This window comes from Physella acuta, unplaced genomic scaffold, assembly GCF_028476545.2.
Source record: "Physella acuta isolate Inbredline_101_S28 unplaced genomic scaffold, ASM2847654v3 ptg000676l, whole genome shotgun sequence".
Classification (NCBI taxonomy): Eukaryota; Metazoa; Mollusca; class Gastropoda; family Physidae; genus Physella; species Physella acuta.
In genome coordinates, this window is record NW_026732195.1 from 23565 (window position 1) to 34920 (window position 11356).

The 11356-nt window shown below is 31.9% G+C and overlaps 1 protein-coding gene across 3 annotated transcripts; it reads right to left on the bottom strand.

Annotated features, from left to right (window-relative positions):
- Positions 1-123: 123 nt before the first annotated feature.
- Positions 124-10332, bottom strand: LOC131949151 (cysteine--tRNA ligase, cytoplasmic). Of its 3 annotated transcripts, none has more exons than XM_059310926.1 (20): positions 10227-10332; positions 9250-9369; positions 8445-8533; positions 8030-8126; positions 7748-7846; positions 7422-7541; positions 6481-6621; positions 6295-6383; positions 5840-5961; positions 5381-5487; positions 4634-4762; positions 4032-4265; positions 3554-3695; positions 3094-3242; positions 2718-2783; positions 2511-2592; positions 1516-1664; positions 1338-1385; positions 999-1082; positions 124-516 (listed from the first exon to the last, which is right to left on the bottom strand). In XM_059310926.1, exons 2-20 carry the CDS (start codon positions 9334-9336, stop codon positions 394-396), a joined length of 2157 nt encoding a protein of 718 aa, XP_059166909.1. In that variant the 5' UTR covers positions 9337-9369; positions 10227-10332; the 3' UTR covers positions 124-393. The 3 variants fall into 3 exon arrangements, with proteins under 3 accessions (XP_059166909.1, XP_059166910.1, XP_059166908.1); XM_059310927.1 differs by having other exon boundaries at positions 7431-7541; positions 10220-10315; XM_059310925.1 differs by having other exon boundaries at positions 10220-10315.
- Between the last annotated feature and the right edge of the window lie 1024 nt (positions 10333-11356).

Consider the following 11356-nt stretch of genomic DNA (forward strand, 5'->3'; position numbering starts at 1 on the left):
TTCATTCATAATAGTCATAATATTACAGTGAATGTTTTGTTGGAACTAGTACTAGTGTATGACTGCATTTTATTGCTTGGTTATTGTGGAGGATTTTTAAAACATAAGAGCTATGACAATTGATGAGCTGTTACCAAAAGAAAATTAGTCAATTTATTGTGCAATGTTCAAGTTAAATACAAATTTCACTGAAATATCACCAAAGTCAAACAATTGAAATAAAATACATTGGATAAGTTAAAAGTTAATGAAAGTATTTATAAAGAAGCCAGATAAATACAGTAAGTTTTTAATTGCCATGGTTGCACCAGCTGATGCATCAGTTTTGAAAACAATCTGTATAACCAGAATGTTGCAGGCTGTGGATTCATTGTTTATTTCATGCTTTTTTTTTTATTGGTTCACAGATTTGAGGTAATCATTGTATTTCTTTTCTTGAATTCCGTACAGTTTTAGCAATTTTTTTAGGGCTTTATTTCCAATCTCTTCACCTTTAGTATCATGTGTGGGTATTCCCTGAAAAAAATAATTTAAAATATAAAAGAACAGAAGAGAAAATCTGTTGCACATTTTTTTCATATCTTACTTTTTTTTTTTTTTTTTTTTTTTTTTTACTTTAAAAACAATTTTTACTACTAGATAAAACAGCTTTTATCTATACATAAGTGATGAAATACTCTATCACTAATCATTCTAAGATTAGATTAGAAATAGTTTAGAAACCTTGGGGTAGTGAATTAGAGGGGATAATAAATTTTAGAGTTGAGTTCATTCCCCTGCTGTGGCATTACTTCCCTTTAATGGTATAATGGTGTGAACTATTTGAGGATTTTGTTAAAATGTATGGGGAAGTACATGTTCTTTTGCTGACTTCTTAAAGTCAATCTTTCAATATAGTTCTAAAAGAAAACGCAAGAACAACTTTCATTTATGGTTTACTTAAAATTTTAAATAACGCATTTTTAAATTTTAAAAGATTACTATGTTTATTTTCTTACTTTTTCATCAAATTTGGAATATTTGTCTGTTTCTTTTTTAAACATCTCCCATGGCGGGATTCTTTTCTGTGCTTCTTTAGCCAGCTGTACAGAACAGATCACAAGAACATACATGTTAGGGAAACACAGAGCTGAAAACTTAGATGCCAAGTCTAAATGATAGGTAAAACAATACACTGTTTTCACTAACCGAAATAAAGATCTAGCTATAGATTCACCTTGTTTCTTCCTATAAGCTATTCATCAATATTTTTTTTAAAGAATAGCTTTTGAGAAAACAAAGGGAATGAGACACACTAAAGTTAAATAATAAATATAAATGGCAAATCAAGATCTTACCTGTTCTTGTTTAAGCTTTTCTTTTTCTAATAATTTCTTTTCTTCCAACTGTTAAAAAGAAATATAAGAGTACTTTGAAGAGTAATACCATTATCAAATCTTACAGTACAAATTTATCATTTGTATTCCTGGTTTAGACATTCCAATGTATATTTTCCGTTAAAATATGAAAGCCTACCCTCTGTTTTTCGGCTCTTTCTTTCATTAATGTTTCTCTGTCAACAAGTTTAATGATTGTTGGAGCACCCTCGTGATCCTCCAGTCGAACACCAAGTTCAGGCAGAACTGTGTCTCGAAGTTTATCACATTCTTTCAAAACCGCGACATCTGAATGAAAATTGAACAATATAAAAATTACTATTGAATTTATTAGTTACAACAAGTAAGAAAAATTTAGTTAGCTTTTCTTGTAGTATTAGCTAAAAGTGTGTAATGATTCAAGAGAATGTGTAATCAAACTTGAATGAAAATAGACACAAGTAAAGATGATAATTGTTCTTAAAACCGTCATGAAAAGTAAATAAACCCTAGTTTTTAATCAGCTAGAATGACTGGGTTATTATAGTGTTATGAAGCGGAAAGTTTCTAGGCTGACTTTGCTATTGCAAACAATTTCTTTGTAAATGATATCACACAATTTAAGACAATTTCACCACCTATAACAAAATGCAAGACTATCCACCCTTCTTCTTTAAATAACCATATTTCTGACAAAAAACTGCTATGATTTTAATTATTTCTTCATTCCTAACTGTACTTCTGTTGAAGGGGATTTCCTCCAACACAATTTAGTATTATGGGTCAACAAATTATACAATCTATGCCCAGTTGACTCCAACTTCAGCCTACTTTTCTTTTTGTATTTAAATTGCTACCATAACCTTTGTCCGCCTCACAACAATATTCAGTGTAAGACAACAGTTGTTTGATTTTGGGGTTTTTCTCTCCTAGATGGGTTGCTGTCCCCAGCTAAAGAGCCTCCTCTGCACCAGGTGTCCAAACTCAGAAATTATGGAGTTAGAAACCATTCGCTCGCTCGCCCAACCACGCCAGCACTTATGATTTTAGCTTGAAGGAAATTTAAAGGACAAAGACAATTCTTATCCCCATCCTCCCAACCCAATAACACAAATTAACAATCACCCCTTCTCTTTTTGAATTTTAATTACTAACCTTTGGTTTCTTTTGCAATGGACCTGATTTTATCTCTGAAGTCAGCAAAAGCAGAAAGATAAGGCATGACAACTTCTTCCACCTGTAATAGAAGTTATTTAATAGAGTTACAAATATACTGTATAAAAAACTTGGGAAATTGTGAGTTTGATAAAATAAAAAAAATATTGCTATTTAAAGTAATTATGGTTAGTTATGTTAACTCACATTAGTACTCTGTGATCCACCTTGCGGAAATCCAATACTCTGGTCTTTAGGGATAGCTCCAAAAGTCTGCAGATCACCCAACAAAAAAAGTTACTGCAAATTTGTCTACCTTGGAAAAAAACCAAATCCACTTATTTATTAAAAATTTAGTTTAAGTGAGTAGCCTCCCCTTATCTGTTTGGTGTAGTTCTTTTTCTTTCACTCCTAACATTCTTAAAAAATAATGCAAACATTATTAAATGTTTATTACCATTTGACGGTAATATTGCTGGAACCTTGAAGGTTAATCGTCAAATCCACTTATGTTTATACATTGAATGATGTTTATCTGCATATTCAAAAACTGTTTGCAACAGAAAAGTAATTTTGTGTGTACCTTTAGTATCTCTGTAATGAAGCCAGCTATGTTCATCAGTAGAGATCTGTTCACCACTCGTTGCTTGCTGCGGGCTGCTGACATGTAAGAGTTGCCGACGGAGACTAGTTCTCGTAGGTTATCCATGGCACCCCTTGTATCAACATTATCTGGTTTTTTTTTAATTAGAAATTATTTCTTAATGAATCATTTCCTTCAAATTATCATGAAACTAGGCTAATATAAAGTAAATAAAAAAATTTTTTTATTAATTAGTAGCAATATGAGAGTTGAGGAAAGTATGTAGGCCAAAACAAATTTGGATACGGTCAGCTGTAGAAGGAGAAGCAGCCAGAATGTCATGGACCCAGCTTGGAGGAATGACCCAGAAAAGATTATGATGGAGAGGCTTGGTTGCATCCTTATCCTCAATAGGAATGACTGCAGATGAATATGAGAGTGATGTAAAAAAAAAACTTACCACAAAGAGCTTCATGCACTCCTTGCCGTTTTGCTTGGAATTTTTCATTCAATTTGACCTCTTCTTCAGTCCATTTACTCCAGGCAGCTGTCCCAGATGAAGGCACAGACCGGACACAATCTTTTACATTCAAGAAGAATTCCTGTAATAAAAGGTTTTACATAAGCTCTCCCATTAAAAAAATACACCATTCTAAACATTCTAATTAGTTTTAATTGCAATTACTTCATGTTCATTAACATCCCTAAAAAACTAGTTTTATTGAATGCTGTGTTTAAATTTGCAGTTTCGTGTATTCAGTTTTTGAGACTCATATTTTTTCCTTAATTGTTCAGTGAAAATCCTTTTATCAAAACTAATAGAATTTTATGCTACAGAAAGTGATTATAAAAAATATGACCAGCACGATATTTTGTTGTTTATAATTACAAATTATTAATTACAATAAATTATAATTACAATAAATATTAACACATACACTCAATGTCTTTTCAAATTCTAAGGCAACATCCATTGTTTTTTCACTGTAATCTAGGGTATCTTTCCATGCATGAAGCAGGTAGAGCAGCCTGATCTGTCTGGCTGTGTACTTGTTTAACACTTCACGGATTGTGATGAAGTTCTTTAAAGATTTCGACATCTTGCAGCCATCAATTGTTAGGTGACCAGAGTGGATAAAATAGCGCACCCAGTGGTCATGCTCAAAATATGCCTACAATGAATAATTTCAGTACATTACAAAACAAGAACAATAAATTAAAAAAATAGCAACCCACCACCTGCATACATTTGTAGCCATAATTTTTTCAATAAAAAGAAGTTATATTGTGAAAAATGTCATATTTTAAAACAAGTCTATAGGAATAGAATTATACATTATGGTCATAATACATTTAAAAAATAAGGTTAACGAATCCCAACATACCAAAGTAAGTACATCTATAGAGTACTAAAAATATATATTCCTGAGATTGAAATGTACTTTACCACACGTTTTCAGCCTCTTTAGCATATTAAAACTGTACATAAATCTATTGAATTATCCAGTGGGGTAGATTAATAGAACTAATGACAGCCTACCTCTGCTTGCGCTAATTCATTGTCATGATGTGGAAACTTGAGGTCAAAACCCCCGGAGTGGATATCCATGGACTCTCCCAAAACATCACTGGCCATCACAGAGCACTCAATATGCCAGCCAGGTCTGCCCTGAGAGGAGATCATCAATAAATAAAATACACAATACAGTATGTTAGCAACATCTTTGTTTCATCATCATCTTTCCCAGTTCATATCCAAGAAACATGGGGCAGATGCAGTAGATTTCATGGGGCAGATGCAGTAGATTTCATGGGGCAGATGCAGTAGATTTAATCTGTTTCAATGACCTTGGCACACAAGGGGATAGTGTGATCAGCACTATGCCCAGCCGTCTTTTTCCCCAAAATGCGAATCAGGTACCAATAACAGCTGGATAGACTCTGGGACTCGTTTCATATTGTAGCAATTTTTCAATAAAGTAAAATAACTACAAATGAATCTTCACAAATGTAAAAAATCTTAAGTTTTTAGTATGCCAATTGATGACATTTGAACCAGAATCATACCTGAAACCGATTGTGATTGGTTAAAATGGGTAGTCTAAACTTAAAACTATTGTTTTTTCACTAATCTAGGGTATCTTTCCATGCATGAAGCAGCCTGATTTGTCTATGTTGTTACTGAGTAATATGACAAATCATGTAATGCACAATACTTACAAGTTTAACATTGTGTGTTCTATAACTAAACCATCCTATTATACACGGTAAAATTGTGTGGGCTAACCTTTCCCCATGGAGAATCCCAAGATGGTTCACCAGGTTTAGAAGCTTTCCACACTGCAAAGTCTGTAGCATTGCGTTTCTCACCGCTTTCTGTGGCAGTTAGTTCACCTAAAATATTACATTTTGATCACATCATTTTTTAACTTCAATTTTCTGTACCTTAATTTTTTTAGTACACCTACAACATTACATTTTGATAACTTGATTTGTTTTTATCTTACATTTTTTTGTACCTTAATTGTTTTGTTTTTTTTTGGAAACCTGGTTAACAAAACTGTAGCTTTATTTTAAAGCCCAACTTTATTCAATATAAATTAAAAAAAAAAAAAATTATAAGTGACAAGGCAAAAAGTTGTGTAATTAAACATCAAGATAAAAAAGGTGAAAGATAAGCAGTAAATACTGTTTGTGGGAAGTGCAGAATTGCCAGGTTAACTGAAAAAACTGTAATAATTTTTACCTTCTCCTTCTGCTAAAGCTTTTTTGTCTCCATATGCTTCTGGTACCATTTTTGCATAGAAATGATTGGGTGAGGTATCAAATGCAGTTGTGTCAAAATAAACTGAGCCATTAGATTCATAACTGTGAGAAAGCATTTTTTTTCATCAAGAGTAACAATACATGTTATCTTCAAAAAATTAATAATGAAATATTGTAATCAAAATCAAATTTCATAATATTATATAACAATTAAAAAATAATTTAAAAAAAACAAACAGGAGACAACAATAAATAAAGTACTCAAATTTTAAAAAGATGTAATTATAATTTAAAACATTTTATGAATGGGCTACTGCTCATATAATGGCAAATGTAAGTCAACATTGTTAGCTCAACTCAAACAACAAATTAAGTTAAAGTAAAATTTATTTGATTTAAAAACTTAAGGTAACGTTTTAAAATTTGCAGACATACGCATATCCATTTGTAATGATTTTCTGAATGTATTCAACAACTTCAGGGATGTATTCACTAACTCGTGTCAGCACATCTGCAGGTAGTACCTAAAAAAAAAAAACATCAATTAAAAAAAATATTAAATAAAATAAACTTTTTGACTTTTTTTAGTTTAGAAATTGTGTGAACTTAACCAAGCCTTACATTCAACGCCTCCATATCCTTGTGAAACTCCTCCTCCCAGTACTTTGGTAGACTAGAGAAAATGGAATTGTCTGTGACTCCTGAGCCTTTTGTTTTGTCTAGCCATGGTGCCAGAACATCACTGATCTCTTCTAATCTAACCTGGTGTAACACAAACCAATGGTGATTAGCTACTGTTTTACTTCCTACTTCTGATTAAGCCATAACTATAATGATTACTTAGTTACTCAAAATGTACACCAGTATAAATAGAATTCAAAGCTAACACTATAGGGACATATTATGTCAGGAAAATTACATTACTTTATCTCAAATCCTGCCAAAGGTGAGATAATACACATAAATAAGTAAAGAAAGCATTGAGTGTAAAGTAAATAATGATCTCTTGGGAAATAAATGGTGGCTACTGAAACAATAAAGTGAGGAAAAACCAAAATATAATAATCTATATTTCTTATATAATCTATATTTCTATATAATAGTTATAGTGTTCAAATTAAACAGTTTGTTAAAAATAGATTTTAAAAAAGGCCTTTTAAAAACAAAAAAATATCATCAAAAAACAATAAATTATAGTTTAACACTACACAGATTATAAAAGGATGGAATTAGGTGATAGTAACGAGCATGGATAAAGATACTATTTTTAAATATATTTCATTTATATCTTAACACAGGCGACAGCACATAATTTATATTAATAAAAAAGCATGCCAGGTTTTACATAATTAAACTATGCAATAAAACAATATGGAAAAGTATTTTGAAAATAAAAATAAAGTTAATCTGGAGCATACAGATGAGAAGCAACAACATCCAACAATCAAACCTCATACATGTTAGTTTTAGTCAGCTACCAAAGGGTTAATTGGGCAGGCTGCACATTCCCAACTACTCTATAAGGGCTAGCAGCACAGCATTTCTAAAAAAAGATATATTACAGTATTCACATTTTGTCCAGCATCTCCACTGTCCATTAGAGCCATAACTTTTTGCTGCATTTTGGTCAGCATGTTGAGTTTATCTGGGTCCGTTTCATCTGCTATCTTTGAATTTAAACGCTGCAGACATAAAAAAATTATTTTTTAGCTTTGTTACATCCTAAGCAATAGTTAAAGGTTTTATTTGATTAGAGGACATTTAAAATTAAAGTCTAGGTTATATTAGGCTCTGTTTTAAATATGAAGTGAAAATAATTGCATATCTAATCTTATTTTTTCATCTAAAGTAAAACAAAACAAAGTTGGTTAGGAGCTGTTTGTGTCACCTTTAAAGAAGATTCTACGTCCTGTTTCACCTGGTCAGGGCTGGGCTTACTGTCAATGTACTGCTGCAGCAAATATTGTTGTCGTGCTCTGACTATAATCTACCAAAATACACAACAAAAATTTCCTATTGAATTGTATGTAAACAAATCATAATTAAGGAGTGTTTTACAATACAAATAACTTGCTCAAAATATTTACCTTCTATGTGTGATCTAAAAAAATATTTTTAAAATAAGTTACATAACCAAGGTAAAAAAAGGTTTGCCATAGCATTATGTTACCTTGTCATCGATGTCAGTAATATTCATGCAGTAAAAGATGTCAAATTTGAAATAATCAGACAGGACTCGCCTCAAGATGTCAAATGAAATGTATGACCTATGGGGAATACAAAAAATGTTGATTCAAACCTAAACAAACAATAATGAAGACATTGTCAGTATTAGAAATTTTTAAAAATAAATTTTATTTTATTTTAAATTGATAGTTTTTTTAAGAACCTTGGTTTAAAATAGTTGTTAATCTTCCTTGCAGGGCCCATTTTTATTTCCTTTTAAATTTTTTATTTGTAGTCTTTTAAGAACTTAATTTAAATAACTTTTAATCTACCTATCTTGGCCCATGTTTATTTCCTTATACATTATTTTTGTTTCCAGTTTTTTTAAGAACTTTAGTTTAAAATAATTGTTAATCTACCTTGCATGGCCCATGTGAGCAGCATCATAGACAGTAGGGCCACAGTTGTACCATTTAATTGTGTTCCCAGATTGTGGAATGAAGACTTCCTAGTTGTAATAAAAAAAATTTTAAAACAATATCTTAGTCCAGTTTATAAAGTACTTTACTACAAAATACTGAATAGGAAAAACATGTTTAAAATTGCCCTACACAACTCAACAGAAACAACACACAATTGGACAAGAGACAATAACACCTAAAATAATCCAGTACAACTCTATTTGATTTAATATATACATACATTACTCTATGAAACAATACAGCACTATGTTCCTAACAAAGATAGTAAGTCTTATATGCATTTCTTTTTTTAACTCAATATGTACCCTCAAATGAATAAAATGTTGAAGTTCATAATGTTTGCTGAGTAATGTTCAAACACATCTGCTAAAATGCTTTTAAACAAACAAGCTTGACAAAAAATACCAACCGAGTAATTTGTTGAATGTCTGTGTTTTAAAATAGTTCAACATTTTATGAACCTATCTCTAGTACAGTTGCTTTGTCTTTTATTCCTAGCTAACAACAAGTGAAAGATTATGAACTAATAAAATCATCATATTTTCCCATTTGTGCCCAAGACTCATGGGGCAGATGAAATAGTTCATTTGAAGAGATAATGTGGTCAGCACTATACCCAGCCAACTTTATTTTCCCTAAACATGAGTTAGATACCCATCAGAGCTACGTGGAGTCAGGAACATTCTACTGAAAAAATATTTCTTTGATCATATTTCATACTGAACAATAATGCAAAAATTACCTTTTGTCGAGTCAAGCTGTTAAAAAGCTTTAATTTTGTTTTTCCTTCGTTTGAAGGAGGTTCCCACTTAGGTTGACTTCGTTTCATTTTTAGTTCAGAATTTTGCTATGGGAACCAATTCTGAAATTATTGAAACCTAAAGTTGTGATGTGGCATAGTAACGACATAGTCAAATGCTCTGTATCAAAATAAAGCATTAAAGTTAAAACAACAAGAATATTTTTTTTATCCAGTAGGCCCAAATAAAAGACATCATTTAAGAAGTTGTATGACAATCATTTATTTGTGATACATTTAATTACATTCGTCTATCAATCAAGATTTCTCAATTTAGCCCATCTAATTATTAATTTTAAAAAAAGTATTAGGGCTTATCTACTTTACAACGTCAACTGAGCAGTCAATTTGATTGTACCATTTAGGCCTATTACTAAATACTTGAATAACTTGATTCTTGACTTTTTGTACAACTCAACCACTCAATTAGTTATACTCTTTTAGTTCTTTAGTAATATTTAAATATTACAATTTAAACAATGTACACATTCAATCATTACTGTACTCAACTGTACTCACTGTACTCATCAGTCACTGAACTCAACAACTGTTACTCAGTGTGTGAGTGTAGTATAGTGTAGTTGAGTGTAGTTAAAATATTAGTATTAGTACTTTATGAGGCCTAGTATTATTATCTAATCTATGTGATACAATGCAGCTGAGTGCCACCAGTACAAATAACAAATGACCAACTCAGACTGAGACCAAATCAGTTCAGTTTTTTGTCAGTTACAGCAGCTAGCCTACTGACTTCGTTTTTTGTTGTTGTTTTTTTTTAGTTAGTCACAGCAATTCATTCAGTTAAAGTGAATTTTTATTTTATTTTTAGAGTTATCAAATGGTCTAATGAGAGAAACATTATTTTGAACTATTTTCTACAAACGGTTCAATTCAAAGAACGTATAAAACCCACATTTTACCTTTCAGTTTCAACAAATTATCACAGAGAATTGTAAAAATCTGTGATGATTGTGAAACAAGATGATGAAACAGGAAACGTGTTTTGTTTCGGTAGACCTATTTTATTGTTTTAAGCGAGTTCCGTACAACGAAACTGTAAACTGCTGAATTTAATAAATATTGACGCACTTATCAACAAACAATAAATATTAAACAAGCATAGGCCTACATTATTTTTATATTACTAATTAAATTAAACTATTATATTTTCTACCCGTCGGCGTCATACCCTATATAAAAATAAAATATGCTATAACTTTAAACTTTACATTATTTTTTGTATTATTCGAGGCAATCGAGGGGCCCAATATTTTTAAAATAATGTGGCATGTGGTTTAGATCTAATAAATATTAAAATCCTAACTGTTGTGGTTCTTGTTTGATTTTAATAGTATTTCCGGCAATTAAAAAAAAAAAAGACAGAAGCAATTTAGTTTTCATGTGGTAAATATAAACGAATAGAGTGGCTACTATTTGTCTATCGAACTACAGAGTTTCTTCCAGGCCCCCCCCCCCCCCCCCGAAAAAGTCTACTGCCCCCCCCCCCCCCGAACGAAATGAAATTTATATAATTTATATAGAAAATATATACTTTTAACAGTGCCCACCCCCCCCCCCCCAAGAAAGTCTACCGCCCCCCCCCCCAAAATTTACATGTCATGGTGTGGTCACTGAGTCTCTATACCACTCACACAGTGTTTCTTTCAGACTTTTCTTCGGCGGGGGGGAGGGGTGGACACTGATAAAGTATATACTGCTACTACTATATACTATATTTAATATAGTTTATACTATAGTTTCTATATACGTTCCATTTTGTTCAGGGGGGGGGTGAGGTGGGGGCAGTAGAAGAGATGCCTGAAAGAAACTCAGCCCACACCTCCTTCTATAATTTAGCATATTTGGTTAGGTGCCACCCTTCCAACATGATTTCCTTATTCCCATGAGGGCTGCAACTCCACTAGCAGCTCTCTTCAATTGACCCGCGATGTTGACCTCTTCCCTTCTCAGGCGTGCCAGATTCATCCCCATTTTCAGGCTTCAATATCACCGTCAATCGACTGTTTTACCCTTACACCCTACATTTCCA

What these genes read in the sequence shown, in the direction of transcription:
- LOC131949151 (XM_059310926.1), bottom strand. Translation starts at nt 9,336, where the DNA reads ATGAAACGAAGTCAACCTAAGTGGGAACCTCCTTCAAACGAAGGAAAA. An exon ending in ACGTAGAATCTTCTTTAAAG is followed by an intron (nt 7,542 to 7,747) that starts GTGACACAAACA and finishes TTATGTCTGCAG; the next exon opens with CGTTTAAATTCAAAGATAGC. An exon ending in GGGATTCTCCATGGGGAAAG is followed by an intron (nt 4,763 to 5,380) that starts GTTAGCCCACAC and finishes ATCTCCTCTCAG; the next exon opens with GGCAGACCTGGCTGGCATAT.